Here is a 20,448-nt window from a genome sequence, read left to right on the forward strand (position 1 = left end):
TTAACCATGGTGTATTCCAGCCCAATACTTAACCATAGTGTATTCCAGCCCAATACTTAACCATGGTGTATTCCAGCCCAATACTTAACCATGGTGTATTCCAGCCCAATACTTAACTATGGTGTATTCCAGCCCAATACTTGACCATGGTGTATTTCAGCCCAGTAACTTAACCATGGTGTATTCCAGCCCAGTACTTAACCATGGTGTATTCCAGTCCAATACTTAACCATGGTGTATTCCAGCCCAGTAACTTAACCATGGTGTATTCCAGCCCAATACATGACCCTGGTGTATTCCAGCCCATTACTTAACCATGGTAAATCCAGCCCAATACTAAACCATGGTGTATTTCAGCCCAATACTTAACCATAGTGTATTCCAGCCCATTTCTTAACCATGGTGTATTCAAGGCTTTTACTTTACCATGCTGTATTCAAGCCCAATACTTAACCATGGTGTATTTCAGCCCAGTACATAACAATGATGTATTCCAGCCCAATACTTAACCATGGGGTATTCCAGCCCAATACTTAACCATGGTGTATTCCAGCCCAATACTTAACCATAGTGTATTCCAGCCCAATACTTAACAATGATGTATTCCAGCCCAATATTTAACCATGGGGTATTCCAGCCCAATACTTAACCATAGTGTATTCCAGCCCAATACTTAACCATGGTGTATTCCAGCCCAATACTTAACCATAGTGTATTCCAGCCCAATACTTAACAATGATGTATTCCAGCCCAATACTTAACCATGGGGTATTCCAGCCCAATACTTAACCATAGTGTATTCCAGCCCATTACTTAACCATGGTAAATCCAGCCCAATACTAAACCATGGTGTATTTCAGCCCAATACTTAACCATAGTGTATTCCAGCCCATTTCTTAACCATGGTGTATTCAAGGCTTTTACTTAACCATGGTGTATTCCAGCCCAATACTTAACCATGGTGTATTTCAGCCCAGTACATAACAATGATGTATTCCAGCCCAATACTTAACCATGGGGTATTCCAGCCCAATACTTAACCATGGTGTATTCCAGCCCAATACTTAACCATAGTGTATTCCAGCCCAATACTTAACAATGATGTATTCCAGACCAATACTTAACAATGATGTATTCCAGATCAATAGTTAACCACGGTGTATTCCAGCCCAATACTTAACCATGGTGTATTGCAGCCCAATACTTAACCATGGTGTATTCCAGCCCAATACTTAACAATGATGTATTCCAGACCGATACTTAACCATGGTGTATTCCAGTCCAATACTTAACCATGGTGTATTCCAGCCCAATACTTAACAATGGTGTATTCCAGCCCAATACAAAATAATGATGTAGTCCAGCCCAATACCTTATAACCATTTTGATTCCAATAATCCCAATAATTAACCATGATGTATTCCAGCCCAATGCTTAACAATGATGTATTCCAGCCCAATGCTTAACAATGGTGTATTACAGTCAAATATTTATCAAAGATCTTCTTTCCTCAACAGAATGCTTCAAACTACTAAGCAAACTTGAGAGTTAGTACCATTACTTCTGAACATGGGTAATACAGATCCAGACCAGATGATTGATTATTTATCATCTCGTCCACAGTTTGAAAGCTTTGATGTGGTTTATTCAAGGAACAAGGGCACATTACCTCACATAATATATCACTGTCTGTGTATTCTTATAAAGGTTATCCTGTTTCCTTGAAACATAAATGCATAATACTACAACAATTGACTTCATTTATTCAAACCAACCAGAACCTATACCAAGAAATGAAACTGCCACATTCAAAATAATATACGCAGATAAAGAAGGCTTTCACCCCTCAAAACCTACCAAGGCTAATGTGCAGCTAACAGCCAGCAGCCGGTAGCAACAGACCTTGCGTTCCCCACACAAATTGTTAAGATTTATGAAAAAAATGCTCTCAATTTATGTAAACAAAGATCTATGTTGATGTAATCAGAGTTTGCTCGAGATAACATCTGGATGCATCCTACTAGTTCAACACTGTCTCATTCTGTGTTGTACAGTCAGAAAAAAACATGTTTATGGAAGTTCATACCACAGAGATTAGCTATGATATATACAGAACTGCCCAGAAATACATTAAAAAATATTGTCTTTAAATGAGATGGCCACAATATTGGAGGGATATAATTCTGGACAGTCCTGTACCTTTTCTCTTTGGAGGAGGTATATATTTCTGGACAATCCTGTATGCTTTTTCCTTATGGGGAGGGATATATTTCTGAACAGTCCTGTATCTTTTCCCTATAGGGACGGATATAAATCTGGCAATCCTTTTTATTATCTCTATGCATTTGGACGTTGGCAGAAAGAAGACAGAAAGATAACAGAAACTTAGCAGCAAAAAACCTTTTATAATTTTGTATACTGTAGCATAGAAATCAAAAGCCCAATTAATCATTATCAACAAGACATAGATTCAGGAAACGTGGCAGGATCTACATCAGCTCATACCAAAATACATTCATATTCCTGTTTATAAACCTATGATGAAAACTATTGTAGACCATCTTCAGCAAAATACACTGATGCCCCTCCAAATGACCATGCAAGGGCTTGCACATGGATCTGTTTGAAACTTGGGATTTCCAATGGTAGACTTCATGACCATTCATCAGTCAGGCACCTGTTAGTCAAATTAGACATTAATTCTAATTAGATATATCTTGCTTGAACTCAGATGAACCCTTAATGAAGCTATGTAATTACAGTAGGGGAAATGTGTCAAATATCTGGTCTTCACCTAGACTAAAGCAAGGCAACAGCAGACAGACTGATGAAATGTACAGGGTAAACATTTGTCACATCAAACGGTATATTGTAAGCTCAATTAATGTGAACAAGGAATTTCTGTTGAACAATAAAGCAAAATGTACAATGTTCAGACACCAGTCTTGTCCTCATGCGTGTATGGAATTGTTGTACAAAAATATAGAAAGCGAAATTTGCTGAAGAATCTAGAAGCAATTAAGTGCAAGAATGCATCTTATAAAATTGCTAAAAAAATCCAGGTAACCAATTCCTGCATTAATGGATGGTATTCCAGGTGCATGCTGTTGGATTCCTCTGTCCACATTCAGTGTCCGCAGCTACATTTTAAAACAGAAACCAAATTGCATGAGCCTGTAAAAGCAGAAAAGCATACTAGAAATCTAATTCTTATGTATGTGTAACATCTGATGATTAAAAAGTAATAGTCGCAATTGCTTTTTTCACATATGCATACATAAATGTTAGATATTCAATCATAAAATAAGCCTTACTAAAAATATTCAATTCCTTGTAGAATAACAATCAAATTGAACAAAGATTTGACTTCATTTGGAAGCTTTAACCTCTGTATGTTTTGCTATATAAAAATGTTTTTTATGCATTTTAGTTAATGAATTATTCATCAATTAGAGCTTTACAACTATTTCTATTTATTTTTCGAGCAAAAACCTGTCCCCTTAATTCAATGTGCGCTTAAGGTGCTGATCCTACAAGCAAGCCAAAGCAAATACATACAATACACCAAACAGTATTAAACTGGTCGCAAACAGTGAATACAGATAGTAGACACAGACAGCATATGGAAAACTGGCTTAATTGTTTGTTAAAATAAGGAATCAAACAACTTTTTCAACCATATTTGGCTGGATGCCTGATGGCATTAACACCATAAGATAACACATCATTTTCAGCATTCAAATTGTAACCACGCCCCCCCCCTCCCACCCCACCCAGGTCCGGGGCTATACTGGGGATAGCGGATGGGCCATGTTTTTACCTTCCATGTGGCCCTGCAGTGCAGAGTAAATGTGGTGATTTTGTTCATGTGCCGAAAATAGCAGGGAATGGGCTAAGGATATGTGCCGAGAATTATCTGTTCTTTCAACAGGATTTGTCCATGTTTTAGCCAAGCTTTTTCCGGAGTACAACGAGATCTTGCGAGGTATTTAAAAAATATGGCAATTCAGCCTGATTGTCTCCAAATTTAAAAAAATCATTTGACTTTGATTACAATTGACTAGTGCTTAACAATGAGAGATGAAAATAATTAGAAATCAACAGTCCAAAAACACACACAAACATGAAATACAAAGTTCAAATCTTGAACACATGTCTAGCCTAGTTGATAAGGGTAGCGATTGGCCTTATATAAGATGTGCTTTCAAACTCAAGGACACAATGTAGATATCAATCATGTAAATTGTGAATTGGGTAATAAAGATTTTTGTTAAGGAGAGATAATGTCTCACCTTACCCAATGCAAATAGGTCATTGTTATATTGTTTTAGTTTTGGTCTTCTCAACCATTCAGTCACTAGGTCTTTGGTGGTTGTTTCAGAACTTCAGCTCTCTATAATTAATCACAATCAGTCTGGTGGACATGAGCATAAACACCTCCACAGCCATTTGCAAGGTGATCATTAAATGCCATCCTGGCCAGTGAACTGCTCTCCTAGTGTTAGTGTAAAACATCACTGATTTAATAAACAATCCACTGAAATCTAGGATAACATTATACAATATCAATCTTTCAGCCTGCCAGCAATCAGAAAGTTCGAAGTAACAGCTGTTCAATCTCTTTTTTTTTTGGTGTTCGCACTTATTTGTAGGCCAATGAAAGTCAAAGATTTGTATAATTTTTCGTAGCTAAATTTCATGTAGACCGATTCTGACAGTAACTCCCAAGTAAGGAACAGTCACTCCCATTTAAGGCTCAGACAAACATGTAAGGAACAGTCACTCCAGTGTAAGGCTCAGTCACTCCCATGTAAAGAACAATCACTTCCTGTATAAGGAACATACACTCCCATGTAAGAAACAGTCACTTCCAGTGTAAGGAACAGTTATTCCCATGTAAGAAACAGTCACTTCCTGTGTAAGGAACAGTTATTCCCATGAAAGAAACAGTCACTTCCTGTGTAAGGAACAGTTATTCCTATGTAAGTAACAGTCACTTCAGTTGTAAGGAACTATTATTCCTTTGCAAGGAACAGTTGATCAGGTGTTAGAAACAGACACTACAAAGTAAGGAACAGTCACTCCCATTTGAGGAACAGTCACTCCCATGTAATTATCAGTCACTCCCATGTAAGGAACAGTCACTCCCATATAAGGAACAGTCACTCCCATTTGAGGAACAGTCACTCCCATGTAATTATCAGTCACTCCCATGTAAGGAACAGTCACTCCCATATAAGGAACAGTCACTCCCATTTGAGGAACAGTCACTCCCATGTAAGGAACAGTCATTCCCATTTGAGGAACAGTCATTCCCATTTGAGGAACAGTCACTCCCATGTAAGGAACAGTCATTCCCATTTGAGGAACAGTCACTCCCATGTAATTATCAGTCACTCCCATGTAAGGAACAGTCACTCCCATATAAGGAACAGTCACTCCCATTTGAGTAACAGTCACTCCCATTTGAGGAACAGTCACTCCCATATAAGGAACAGTCACTCCCATTTGAGAAACAGTCACTCCCATTTGAGGAACAGTCACTCCCATATAATGAACCGTCACTCCCATTTGAGTAACAGTCACTCCCATTTGAGGAGCAGTCACTCCCAAGTAACGAACCGTCACTCCCATTTGAGGAACAGTCACTCCTATATAAGGAACAGTCACTTTCATGTAAGGAACAGTCACTCCCATGTAATAAACAGTCACTCCCATAAAACAAACAGTCACTCCCATGTAATAAACAGTTACTCCAATGTAAAGAGCAGTCACTCCAGTGTAAGGCTCAGTCACTCCCATGCAAGGAACAGTCACTTCCTGGGTAGGGAACAGTCACTCCCATGTAAGGACAGTCACGCCCATGTAAGGAACAGTCACTCCCATGCAAAAATCAGTAACTCCTATGTAAGGAACAGTCACTCCCATGTAAGGACAGTCACTCCCATGCAAAAATCAGTAACTCCTATGTAAGGAACAGTAACTCCCATGTAAGGAACAGTCACTCCCATGTAAGGAACAGTCACTCCCATGTAAAGAACAGTCCCTCTCATTTAAGGAACAGTCACTCCCGTGTTAGGAACAGATTCTCATGTAAGCTATGAGTCGCTCCCATGTTAGGAGCAGTCGCTCCAATGAAAAGAATAGTCACTCCCTTGTGTAGGATATTTTGGTACCAAAGTATTACACTAGCCACTTTCATGTTTATGATGGAATTGTGTAAAAAAAGATTTGTTGTTGCTGCAATTGAAATGGATTTGAAGTTTTTTCAATTTTGAAGGGAAAGCTCCTGATTCAATGAAGAATTACTTGTGTACTTTTGGTATCATAAAGTTTAACAACAAATTGTACATGTTTGGGTTATTAAAATAACCAAGGTATGTTTACATAATAAAAAACTATCTATTTACCGTAATGGCATCATAAATATCTCTAAAATGGTTTTATGTACTTTTCATTATGCTAAAAGAGAGATAAACAAAAAGAGCAAATTTTGGAACAGGTTTTCGAAAGCTTTCACATTGCTGATGAAAATAAAAGGGGCTTATTGGAGGAGAAACCTGGTGGGAAATGGGATATAGAAGATGCTAAATTTTTATTTTAAATACTAATGTTGAATATCGGCCCAATTGTTCAGCATTGACAGCATCATTGTTAACTTTTTAAGGTGTAATATTTTATGAAACTCTCATATCTTTAAATGAAACAATTACAGCTTAAACAGTTGTCTCAAATTTTGTTAGGAATACTGCAGATCACAAGTGTATCCATCAAACTTCCAATACAGATTTGAAAGTTAACAATAATGACGTTAACAACATTGCAAACTTAAACAAAGTTCTGAGCAGTCTGGCCATAGTCACATAAAATCAACCTTGTAAATTTTTATGTATACTGAATTATTTTCAATACAATCTGATTGCTTTTCCTGCCTTTCCGGCCATAATAAATCAAGTTTTTACACATTTCTATTTACCATTGCCGATCCAGAGCTAATGAAGCCAGCAGCTGGGCGGTTGAATTTTCGCGCCAAAATATGACATCACAACACAGCAATTTTAAGAAGTGGAAACAAACACCAAATAAAATAAGCGCTCTATTTTGGATTTTACTTAAAATTCAGCCACTTGCTTGACCTGCGGTTGTGCTGTGCTGGCGCCATTTGCTGTTGCTCATCAATACAGAACACTTATTTATACCAAGATAGAGAAATTCTTCTTCTTTGTTTTAAACAAAGACTAAGTATTTTGTTAACTAAATTATCCAATAATGTAACTTTCAAAATTTAATAAACTACACAATCTATTTTAGAAATCTGAAAACACACAAATTCTTGTTGATGACTTAATAATTAAAAGATGAAACTTAAACAGAAGTTTTTTAAGTAAAAGACTGTAAGTTGTGGCTTTGCTGCTAATAATAATAACACCAGACACACTGTAATTGTCTTTAATATTCCCTCAAATCAAGTCTTGTTTTATCAATTTCCAAGTCATTTAATAAACAAAGGTGGGTGGGCAGAGCCATATGTTACTCCACAGTCGGTGAATCAGTCAGGATTTAAGTGCAATCTTATTTTTATTTTTGGTGGGCGCACTTTAAAGAATCAAATATAATTTGAGTAATACAACTATTTTGATTTAATATGTAGGCCGCACTACAAGCTTAGTCACTCATTTTTTTAAAATGATCAAGGGGCCTAGTTCCTCGTATAGTTAGATTGTTCATCAAGTTGCTTGTTCTGAAGGGGCGGGGGGTGTATTTTCTGGTACTACAATGATGCAAACTGTTTAGGCATATTGCTACTCCACATGCATTTAAGCCCTGTGTAACAAAATTCTGATGACAAAGGCTGTGCTTAGAACTGCCTGAATAAAACCCAGAACTCTATGGGGTTTGTAATCACAGTGTTTATTCAGATCTTCTTAATACTTACTTGTTAGAACACACAGCAGAAACAGGTACTCAGTGTAGGAAATCAGACCTGAAAATAACAAAAAAAACCTTTGTATTGACATTGAAAACAAGTGTGACAAGAATTTTCCAGACATCAAAATAGAACAAAATAATTACCTTTCAACAATAACACAAAAGATAACATGTTTAACATTTAAATATTTCAACAGAATCATGATGGCTCAATATCAAATGATTTTTTCATCAAACAAATGTCAAATTTTGTTGTTGTTTTTTTTTTTTTATCACCCCACCAACTAATCTTTCACAGAGAGATGGTACATCAATAACTATTTGGTCATGAATATTTGAGTAAACTAAAACATGACTATTCACAAATTTGGACAACAATTCTGAACAAAACCCCACAATAGAGAGAAATTCTTGTGGTTTTCTATTAATATAAACTTAAATGCCATCATTTGTATTCTACAAATGTTGTCTTGTTTAATATGCATATCTCAACAGAAATATCAATTCACATTGAAATTTTGGTATGCAAGTGTTTTTATTTTTTTAGGACAAATTTCTTCAGTGATCGGGTAGGTAGAATAACAACTTATGCTTTAAGGTAGATAAAACATACATTAAAACAACCCCCACGATCAGTGAAGAAAAAATAAAGCAATTATTGATCTGTGGTTAATTTTTTACCAACTGTGTACTTGTTTCTGACATGGAATAAATCAAGTTTATAAGTCTACTAACAAGAGCCCAATGCCATCATTTGCCCCGTCAATATTGAGATGCCCCTGCAAATATTTGATGAAAAAGTACTGTGAAAGGTAGATGAATACCAAAGTGCTTGGTGACTTGGATGTCAAACTAGTGAAAATACAAGGAAATATGATAAAAGTCCCTTGCATACAAGCCATATTCTCACGGTGAACATTATGTGCCACATTATTTTAAAATCCTTCAATGCATGGCCAAGCTACAGTCCAGACGAGCCAATATACAAGGTGTTGCTTTTTTACCAATAACCCTTTAGTGTAGCCTTGACCTTTTTGACCTACTGACATGTGTGTTTCACAAGAAACAACAGCTCCTCATAGTGAACGTGCATGCCGATTTTTTATTATTTTTTTTTAATTCCCCAATGCATAGCTAAGTTAATATAGCCTAGACAAGCGTGACCTTTGACTGACAATGATTGGTGTTCCACCTGCCAGTCTAGCTTCTCAGGGCTAATATTAATTCCAATTTGTTTTAATATAACCCCATGCATGGCCAAATAATGACCAAGACAAGCCAAAATACAAGGAATTTCTACCAATGACCCTTATGTGTGCCCTTGACACACTGACATGGGTCTTGTACGTAAAGTCTGATTCTCATGGTGAACATTTGTGCCAAGTTATTTTAAAATCCCAAAATGCACAGCTAAGTTACAGCCCAGACAAGCAATCATGTGATTGACAAACAAACCGACAGAGAAACACACTCACATACACCCGACCAATTGGTAACTTGAGGCCCAGATAATATACAAACCATTCCTTTCCTAAACTACTAAACCCTGTATGGATCCTTCCACTAAGATTATTTCAACTTCCTACACAGAACTTAAAAACCAGAAATTAAGCATTTCAACTTTAATTTATAACCCTTATCATAACTGTAGTGGCTATAAACTATGCCCATGAGCACCTGTAGTTAGAATCCAAGTACTGACATCCGAGGTTTCAGTTTAAACCTCAGGCAAACTGAGGATCTGAGCGCAGATGACATTAAGCACCTGTGGTAAGTCTACCCAAGAAGTAGTGACGCCAGAGGTTTACATGATCACCTTGGGGAAACTGAGGACCAGAGTGCAGATGACATTTAGCATCTGTAATAAGTCTACCCAAGAAGTAGTGACGCCAGAGGTTTAAGTGTAAACCATGACGAAACTGAGAGTGCAGATGATGTTAAGCACCTGTGGTAAGTCTACCCAAGAAGTAGTGACACCAGAGGTTTAAGTGTAAACCTCGGGGAAACGGAGGATCTAATACAGATAACATTAAGTACCTGTGGTTAGTCTACCCAAGAAGTACTAGTTTCATAGGTTTAAGTGTAAACCATGGAGAAACTGAGAGTGCAGATGATGTTAAGCACCTGTGGTAAGTCTACCCAAGAAGTGGTGATGCCAGAGGTTTAAGTGTTAAACTTGGGGAAACTGAGGATCTGAGTGCAGATGATGTTAAGCACCTGTGGTAAGTCTACCCAAGAAGTAGTAGCTTCAGAGGTTTAAGTGTAAACCATGGAGAAACTGAGGACCTGAGTGGAGATGATGTTAAGCATCTGTGGTTAGTCTACCCAAGAAGTAGTAGCTTCAGAGGTTTAAGTGTAAGCCATAGGGAAACTGAGGACCTGAGTGGAGATGATGTTAAGCACCTGTGGTAAGTCTACCCAAGAAGTAGTGACGCCAGAGGTTTAAGTGTAAACCATGACGAAACTGAGAGTGCAGATGATGTTAAGCACCTGTGGTAAGTCTACCCAAGAAGTAGTGACACCAGAGGTTTAAGTGTAAACCTCGGGGAAACGGAGGATCTTATACAGATAACATTAAGCACCTGTGGTTAGTCTACTCAAGAAGTAGTAGTTTCATAGGTTTAAGTGTAAACCATGGAGAAACTGAGAGTGCAGATGATGCTAAGCACCTGTGGTTAGTCTACCCTAGAAGTAGTGACGCCAGAGGTTTCAGTGTAAATCTTGGAGAAACTGAGGACCTGAGTGGAGATGATGTTAAGCACCTGTGGTAAGTCTACCCCAGAAGTGGTGACACCAGAGGTTTCAGTGTAAATCTTGGAGAAACTGAGGACCTGAGTGGAGATGATGTTAAGCACCTGTGGTAAGTCTACCCAAGAAGTAGTGACGCCAGAGGTTTCAGTGTAAATCTTGGGGAAACTTAGGACCTGAGTGGAGATGATGTTAAGCACCTGTGGTAAGTCTACCCAAGAAGTGGTGACACCAGAGGTTTCAGTGTAAAAGCTCTGGAAACTGAGGACCTGAGTGGAGATGATGTTAAGCACCTGTGGTAAGTCTACCCAAGAAGTAGTGACGCCAGAGGTTTCAATGTAAATCTTGGAGAAACTGAGGACCTGAGTGGAGATAATGTTAAGCACCTGTGGTAAGTCTACCCAAGAAGTGGTGACACCAGAGGTTTAAGTGTAAATCTTGGAGAAACTGAGGACCTGAGTGGAGATGATGTTAAGCAACTGTGGTAAGTCTACCCAAGAAGTAGTGACGCCAGAGGTTTCAGTGTAAATCTTGGGGAAACTTAGGACCTGAGTGGAGATGATGTTGAGCACCTGTGGTAAGTCAACACGAAAAGAAGAATCATCAGAGGTTTCAGCATATAACCTCGGATCTGAGAGCAGATATTTGCTTAAAAGCAATTCTAACCTACCACTCTGCTTGCTTGCAGAAAACCTGCCTCAATTCAACCCATTTTGCACATGCATCTCAGAAAAATTGGTCCAGAAAGAAAAGGTTGGGCTAATAGGGTACTGATATTAGCTGACAGACCTTTCTAGGTACTACTGGAGATGTTAAAGCGGGTCATAGCTTTTCCATGAGTAAGATTTAAACTATGGCAGTGGTCATGAAAAGGTTTGGTTAATCTAGCATTTCAAAAATGCTATGACCAGTCATAGAAATGAGACTGGATGATACACACACCTGTAGAATATGGAGAAGATAAAGCAATTGCCCGTGCATAACCCTGAGATTTTTCTTCAGAAATCTGAAATACCTTTGCATTTCTAACCCTTCATGTCTTTTTAACATGAACTCAAATAATAAAAATATGCAAAAAGATATATGAAAACCACAAACATGACTGAAATTGAGATAGGTTTATCATTCCTTCTATACAATGACTTGGTCATTTAAAAACCAAATTCTGATCACCTGCCCACAAGTTCCACCAACATATCAATTAAAGGTGATAAAATCTTGAAGAGTGGGCGTGGTGCAGTCAGTACAAATGTCCTTCCCTGAAATAGTTGATAATATCATATCAAATTTCTATCAGGGTATTTCAGCTGTCCATTTGCATGGCAGAAAAAAACATTCAACTCTGTGAAAACTTGAATTTCAGCCACTTTCTCTTTCGGAGCACATCTTCATCTTAGCTGCAGAATCAAAACAGCTACTTTGCTTTGATTTTCTTCCCAATTACAGTTTTAATGAGTATGAGTTCAAATTTCACAGTTTTCTTGCAAGCCTTAAGACACCTTAAGGGGTTAATCTGAAGGGCAAATTTAACTCATTCACAGAAATCAATTTATAAAATTAATTCAGCATGCTGAAATGCCATTCATTGATCCCTCTTGTTTTGTACTGCAAAATTTTCTTTTCCACTGGAAATCATTTTTCTTCCATTAAAAGTAGCATTCTAGATTGCTGGTCTTTAATGAAGAGTCAGTTCAAATAACCTTTGAACATTCATGGTCAATTGCAATAAGATTGTGCCTCAGTGAGGGAATTCCGCCCCCAAAGCCAGGGGCAGCAAATAAACCTGGTTTATATGATGGTGAACCCCACTGAGCCAGCGCGTGCCTCTCAAAGCTCCCTCCATGCTGTATTAAATTTTCGACATTTTAAACAATAGAGAGAAATTATTTCAAAACACTTCTACACATCTGTTATAAATGGCAAACTAATAAACAGTCATTAGCATAATATAACCGCTACTTTTGAATCCAACTTCTGCATTTGTCATACAAATTTTCAACTTTTCTACAATTACAATTTATACTTATTTTCAAAACAAGTAATGATTATTAAAAAAATTTGTTCTTTCCGTCATAAAAAACATTTGACTCTTAACGTAAATTTATGAGTAAATTTGCTATCAATGTACGGTCACACAAAAACCTGCCAGCCAGTGGACCATCTTCAATAGCGTAATTGAAAAGCATGCTTCATTTATCTTGATGTCCATAAACATTCACATTTACAGCAAATAAATGATCAATTATTTTATCAATTGGTCATTCGTTGCACAATAGCCCTGGCCATTGCAAAATTCGACATCTGTCGGTTTTTATCGTGAGGCCACGCGCCTCATGTCACCGGACAATGTGTCAACCGTGATTAAGTGGCGATTTTTCACTATTACCGCCATCATTTTCACAAAATATTTGTTTTTCCAAAACAAATGTCAGGCGATCTGGCGGGAATTCTTCTTCAAAGTTGTGCTGTACAGCTCCGTCAAAATGCAATATTTCAAAGCAGAATACAAAGGCTTCTGTAAATGATTTCCTCCTTGCTTTTCCAGTATTTTTGATATTCATGCAATACTTTTCACAAAAAGGGAAAATTTGATAGTTTTTTTAAGTAAGTTTAATATAATTGAATATTCGTTTTAACCATTTGTTAGTGGTCTTCTATAACTGAAATAACAATGAACTACAGTTAAACCTGCAATACTTTTTAGATTTAAAAAAAAAAAATCAACATTTGGGGAAAATGACATTATTCATGGCATTGGAAACATAGCCAAATGTTGGCATTAGAAACAACTAGAAAAATAATAATGGCAACAAGTTACTGATGACCAGTTAGTGAGTATAAAATTAAATAATAGTGCATATGGTAAAAGCTCTGATCTGTTTGTTTCTCTGTTTAAAATCATCATAAGTATTACTATTAACCTTTTTTCAATGAATTCTGTTTAATATAAATATTTTTGATGAATCATTTTAACAGGATACGAGACTTTTTTCTTAATTATTTTTTCTTCATTTAATATGGTTAGAGGTATCAATATTTCAGAACATTATCAAATGCGACAATTAACAAGTTTACACTCAATTAGCACCTGCGCTATTCTTCTTACAGGTTTGGTAGCAACCATCAAAGGCAAATTTTTTCACCAACGTTTTCCATAGGTGGGAATACAGTTTCAGCAATCTATTCATTTATTCAACAATTAACACAAAATGTGTACCTACAATAAAAGGAAAATGTGCCTTAGGTTAAAGTAGCAAATTTCTACAAAGATTACACACATTGTTGAAAATACAAGTGCATTAGTACAAACCTTTTATAAATATTTAATAATGTACAACCCATAGCAAAAACATGCCACTTTTAATAATGGATATGGCAAGATATTATGTGGAAAGTGTTTTACTATAAAAACTGTATTTATTAGGGTTTTAATTTGACAACAAAAGAACAGGACACTTAAGGTGATTGTTGACGGTGTCATTTCAGGGCTTCTCTCCCACTGAAGAAGGGATTAGCCCAGATTTGCTGCCCTAATCCATTTATATTGGGAGCTAATCAGGACACTAATTCAACTACAATAACTTGATGAAAGATCTGTTTAATGAAGTGATTAATGCAATCATTGAAGTGCCCTTTTACACTGATGAACATGTTTTTCACACTTTGAATAATGGATTTTACACATCTGATTACTTTACTAAAGGCGAACATTAATATTCATGATAAATATTGTCAGAGTTTTGTATTTTATCTGTGTCCATCAGATTATAGCCATTGAACAGACAGGGGGTCTGCAAATAGCCGAAAAACATTTTGAGGCTATGTAAGGCAGAGCTAACTGACCAACACTAGCGGTCAGTTCAAGCAGCGACTGGTCATCAGTAATTGCAATTAGTGCACCCTCCATTACAGACATGGGTGAACCTGTGTGTCCTTCAACATACTTTCTTAAAAGTATTAGTGTCAACAAAAACAAGTTAACCTTCAATTTCAAAGAAAGCTTCAAGTTTATGAAAAAAATCTGATATTAAAAATAGATGTCTTGGTTACAAGACTTTTCATTGGGTTTTGTACTGTCCACACCATTTTAAAGAATCACAAAGTTTTACACAACAAAGATCCCAAAGGTCTAGAAAATACATAACTAAGATTAAGATTTCACATAATAAAAACATACGATCTAACAATCCACCCACAATCAATTAGCTTTTTTGTTTAAACTGCATTGCAACATTTCATCAGTTTCTCTAAAATAACTTGGCATTTATCATATTAGGATCAAGACAGACTAAAAAATATGGCAAAACTTGTATTTTAAGATACTTCATTCCTTCTTTTTAATCAAGACTAAATATCTGTTTAATACAGGTGTACATCATTATTATTGCTGTTTAAAAATTAAAAGAAAGCCAGAATGCCTATGGAATTTTATGTCTTGAAGGATTAGAGACTGATACAAAACAGATTGAAGACTTTTTTTCAAGAATGAACATCAAAATCTGAATCTTCATTTATAACGAAAGTATGAAGACAATCAGTACAATAATGTCAGCACATAATATACATGTTTTTTGTACCTTTGTTTGTTAATGTTTTTGGGGGCCTTTTTAATTTGCAAAATGCACTCCCTAACATACAAGACTTGGCACATTTTTTTATGACTTTAAATGCAGTACTGAAAACATTGGTATGAGTAAATTACCCTTGCAGTATAGCATGTTCATTTGGGTGCTTGTGTCTTGTAACATTCTGCATATCTATGAAAAAACAACGTAGCTCTTAACTTTATAGTATTTGCAAGCATCCAATCGACATGGACCATTTTGCAAGCCTCTGGACGCGAACCAAGTCAATCTGTCACCAATCAACCATTTGATACAAGAAACATCGCTAATTATGGAACCTGCATTACCGACAGATAACATTATTCTAGCAATCATTGATAATGATTAGCGGACTACTTTTGTGGTTCATTTAGGAATAAGAATATATATATATATATATATTGGCACATCTTACCTGTTGATAAACAGGTTCTAGTTTTTAGAATACGAAAATCTCTCCTCTATTTTTCTTATTGAAACAGTTTATGTCAGACGGAGAATTGTTTAAAGTTTTAATTGGTAGAAATGCTATTTCTCCTGAAGAATGGTAGGATCATGCTGAATGAAACTTGAGGAAAATGGAAGCATGATCATTTATATATATATATATATATATATATATATATATATATAGGATCATACATGAGTTGCCATTCAATACAAACTTTTATGAAACAATTTAGGATCATTAATAACAAATCAAGCCTTTGGTGAGCTTTATATCTTTAATGTAACAAATTTCACATTTTTTTTTTTTTTTTAATATAACAAATTTCACAAAATTATGTAACTCGTGGCAATGAATGTGAGATTTGTTTTCATGAAATGACACATGCATTTAATACAAAAGCAACAATTATATTTATTTTTGGCATAACAAGTGTTACCCTGAATAATAAGGGCAAAATAACATCCAAGTCAATTAAGTTAACTAAGATTAGTGTGATGGGGTTATCAGAACTGGGTTTTGATCCAGTTTGGGTGATATCAAAATCTGCTAAAATCCACCAGAGTGGAATAAAACATTCTGGATCAAAAGACATTCCAGGGTAAAATGACATAGAAGACACCTAATTATATAACATAATAAATCACATTTCATGGTTGCACTATTTTGTTTCATGATGTCATTAAACGCAATATACTACCTGCTATGACCAGACTTGGCTGGTAGTGGAATTCTGACTACCGTATTTTGCAATATATTGCTTGTAGATTAACGATGTGTATATAATAAAGAAAATACATAATGGCTGTTAACTTCATACTTAAAACAAGCAACATCATGTTATAAATAATTATTTACTATTTTGTTTGTGTTGTTGCCAAGTTCAACCAGGTTCTGAAGATGTCTGCATGCTGCCTCCAGCCCAATTTCTTACTTCTTACAAAAACCTCATTGAACCACTTCATGAAAGTACTCTCATTTTCACAACCCATGAGTATTATAAATTAGGTGTTCATCATAATTCAATTAATGTTGTAAGGACATAGCACCTGTATGTAATTACAGCATCTTAATTACGACCATTATACTTAAGCTTTATAAATGTGAAGAAGTGGGAGAAAGTGCAAGTGTGTTTCATAATTAGGGATCATTGTTACTTACTTTAATGCTTCTTTTGATGGAATTAGTTTGAACAACCATTACAAATTAATATTTTATTACCTGCGTTAACAAAGATAATGAAATTAACGGTGTTGCAAAATACCCATTAACTTCAAGACAGTCAAGTGTTTGGTAAAAAAGAACTTGGCAAGTCATCACACATAGGAGTTGATGGTTTATTTTTTAAATTTTCAGTTGTTGTCAATTATATTTATGTAGAAGTTTCCAGCTTTTTCACCAGAATGCGGTACATCACCCTAGCGCAAGAACTCAATAACTACATGCAGAACTTGAAGCAGTTATTGAGTTCCTGCATTAAGATGCTGCTGCACTTCATTACACCCGCAAACACTGCAGTGGCACAGCTAGGCATTAAGTTGATTTATTTCCTTGGTGCATGTCACCATCCTATTTCTATGGCATCACTGCTCAGACTGTCTGAGGTTTAAGTCTGAAGTTCTGTATAATGCTGCAGGGAATCATTGTATTACCGCCCATTTTATAATTTGTGACAAGTTCTTCATGATCCAGTTTTCCTACTGATATTTTTTTAACCCTTTACTTCATAGATACGCAATTTTACTTATCTATCCATAGCTTCATAGATACGGATCTTAACGTTTTATCCATAGTTTCATAGATACGTAATCCTACGTATTCGTAATGTAAGGGCATTAATTTTCATACCTGATGCTTGTTTATTCGCTATAAATTCATATTCATGAAGTATAAACATCGATAAATACAATGCACTAAAAAAAACACTATGTTACTATTTAAAGAATTTCGGAAAATCGCGAAATAAGGTCACTGGTATCAAAGATGCGTAAAACGTTGACTGCGCAGGTTTGTGGGCATTCCTGTCTCGTTTTCCTCGTGGAAATTTACACAATACTGCAAGTTATAATTAACTACCAATAATACAACTATATTTTATTGATCACGCGCCTGACGTCACAGGTCATGTTTCGAAAACGTGTCAAAATGTCGGCCATGTTGGATAAACAAAAAATCATCTGGCTTGTATAAACAAAGGCCATAAATCATTATATGGGACATATGTGTCACTTCTGTTTCGCTAATCCGGTCATAAAAATGCGCATCTGCTTCTACAAATTGAAAGTAAGTACAAATGTGTTATAAAATAATGACTATCCCTATTGTTAAACTTTGACATGACCCAATTTAACATCGATCAGCTGTTGAAACACGTGTTTTCGAATACACAAGAATGCAATGTAGAGCTAATTTCTGCCCTTAATAACTTCAGTTTAAAACAACATTCCTGAATAATGTCAATTATATTTCAGTGTTTGTCTGACGAATCGGAACATTCTGGCTTCGATTAAAATGAGTTTGAGTACGATGTCGAGATGGCGAATTCGGACCTCGGCTTCACGCACACAAGGATACGAGAAATGAGGATTTTTAAAATCAAACCCAAATGACAATACCTGGACATGCAATAAACGATATCAATTTAGTAAACAACAACATGCAGGCCTCATTTAGTAGTTGAATAATAACTTTATTTGTTCATTGTAGTGTTTAATAACCGAAAGTTATACGTACTGTGACTGTTGATCAACTTTTTTTTTTTTCTTCTGTTCCATATATATAAATATACCGTGCTTCTTTGTTGTGAATTATTTTTTAATTCTGTCCATCTTTGTTTCAATTCAGGTTGCATTAAATGAATTATAAAAATATGTTGTTTATATAATATTTTGTGTTATGTTTGATCAATAAAAGTGTAATTAAAATTTATATGACTGGATTGAAAATTTAATTCTCTATAAACTTTACATTGATGACTTATTGATTAAACCAAAAGAAATACTAAGAAAATAGGTTTGTAATACATGAGGGTTAAAATTCCAATAATATCAATAATCTCCTATGAAGTTGGGGTACTGATATGAACTGATAAGCCATACACTGGCAGCCTGAAATGGCTTAGGTTTACATGAAGTAAAGGACAAGTGCTGTAACTGAGAAATTATAATTCAATAGGTTGGGCATTAGATGGACAATAACCCCCCCCCCCCCCACCATCTAATTGGAAGAATGTATTGCACACAAGCCCACGCATTAGAAACAGCCTATCCTGATTCCATTTTAGAGTAGGTTTCGAGTGCTTTTAAAATGAGGGCTTTAAATGGTTTTGGAACATGATTGATTGAGTTTCTCACACATATTGGACGTGGACAAATCAAATGAGGGAAAACATATATCAAACTCGCGCAATATATAATGTCGATTACCATTGCTTTTAATATGCATATAAAATTAAAATAAAGTCCTTGGCTTGCAAACACATAAAAGGGAGTAGCATATTGCTGACTTATGAGAAAGCATATAATATATCATGGAGAAAAACCACAAAACCACAACAGGATTTGAAAAGTTTTATGTAGGCGCTAGATATTTACATTTCAATACCCAGTGCATGTTCAATACTTGATTGAACAAATCAATATCAATTTCTGACCGCAATTTACTCACAGGAAGATTATTTTTTCAGATTCTGGGCTTGATATCTCTTATTCAAATGCCATTTTTCTTAAATTCTATTAACTCTTCCTCAAGACAGGTTTAACAATATTTAACGTGTTTGGAGAACATGGCAGAGAACGATTCAGCGCGACTGCCAACTGTTAAGATTGACGAGTGTGGTGCAATCGTATCAACATGCATTTTAAATTCAGTAAATATTAAAATATTATATTTTTACTGAGGACACTTTTGTTTTCATGTGGTAAGAGTAACGTCTTGTCCAAAAACAAGTAGGGTAGGTAGGTTTTTTATTTTTATTTTTTTATCCAGCTTTATGTCATTGGTGGGTATTTAGTAAAAAGTATTTATCAGTAAAAAGCTATTTTAAGTACATAATATAAAAACATGAACACAATTATTTTTATTTTTTCTTAACCAACCTTCTATAATATTGGTAGGGTCAGGGCCTTTTTTCGTAGGTAGGGTCGGGAAACCCAAAACCCAAACCAGAAGTATTTTTTAGAGGCCTTAATATAATATGTTCTACCCTTGGTCTTGGTATACATAAGGTTTGAAGTACTTTGAGGGCTCAATCCTAAAATGAGCCATTCAATGCAACAGTGTTCGAACTCCCCATATACAATAAGTTAGTTAAAACAATGTTGCACAAACAGCTCATTGCCTTTAAATGCTTTAAATGAGATTGTCCGGTAAGCATAACCCCGGTTTCGATTCCCCACTTGGGCACCAAGAAGGACAAGTGGGTTTTCTCCGGGTTCTCTGGTTTCCCCAACAACACAAGACCACACTCTCGCGTAAAATCGTGCCAACGAGAGTGATTAATATAAAGTTGTAATAACTTGTTTCACAATCGTTGTAAAATAAGTATGTTTAAACTGCCTTTAAATGTGTTATACCCTTGTTATGCATGGATCTGAAGAGGCTCTTCGACCCCCGTCGCCTGTTTGGCGTGCTGTACAGCCATTTCTCAACCTCATCCTTCGACAGCTTTGACCGCCCAATGCGAGCTGAAAAATACAAAATAAACATACAATAATATAT

The 20,448-nt window shown here is 35.9% G+C and overlaps 1 protein-coding gene across 6 annotated transcripts in view; it reads right to left on the minus strand.

The window, feature by feature from the left end:
* LOC128226810 (calcium uptake protein 3, mitochondrial-like) overlaps positions 1-20,448 on the minus strand; it is an 84,087-nt gene that overhangs the window by 43,723 nt on the left and 19,916 nt on the right. For all 6 annotated transcript variants that reach the window (XM_052936873.1, XM_052936877.1, XM_052936875.1 and 3 more), the window contains 2 exons: positions 20,304-20,414; positions 7,937-7,984 (listed from right to left, as the gene is read on the minus strand). In XM_052936873.1, the coding sequence (XP_052792833.1) occupies positions 7,937-7,984; positions 20,304-20,414 (159 nt within the window). The remainder of the gene's footprint in view (positions 1-7,936; positions 7,985-20,303; positions 20,415-20,448) is intronic.

This window comes from Mya arenaria, chromosome 3, assembly GCF_026914265.1.
Source record: "Mya arenaria isolate MELC-2E11 chromosome 3, ASM2691426v1".
Taxonomy (NCBI): Eukaryota; Metazoa; Mollusca; class Bivalvia; order Myida; family Myidae; genus Mya; species Mya arenaria.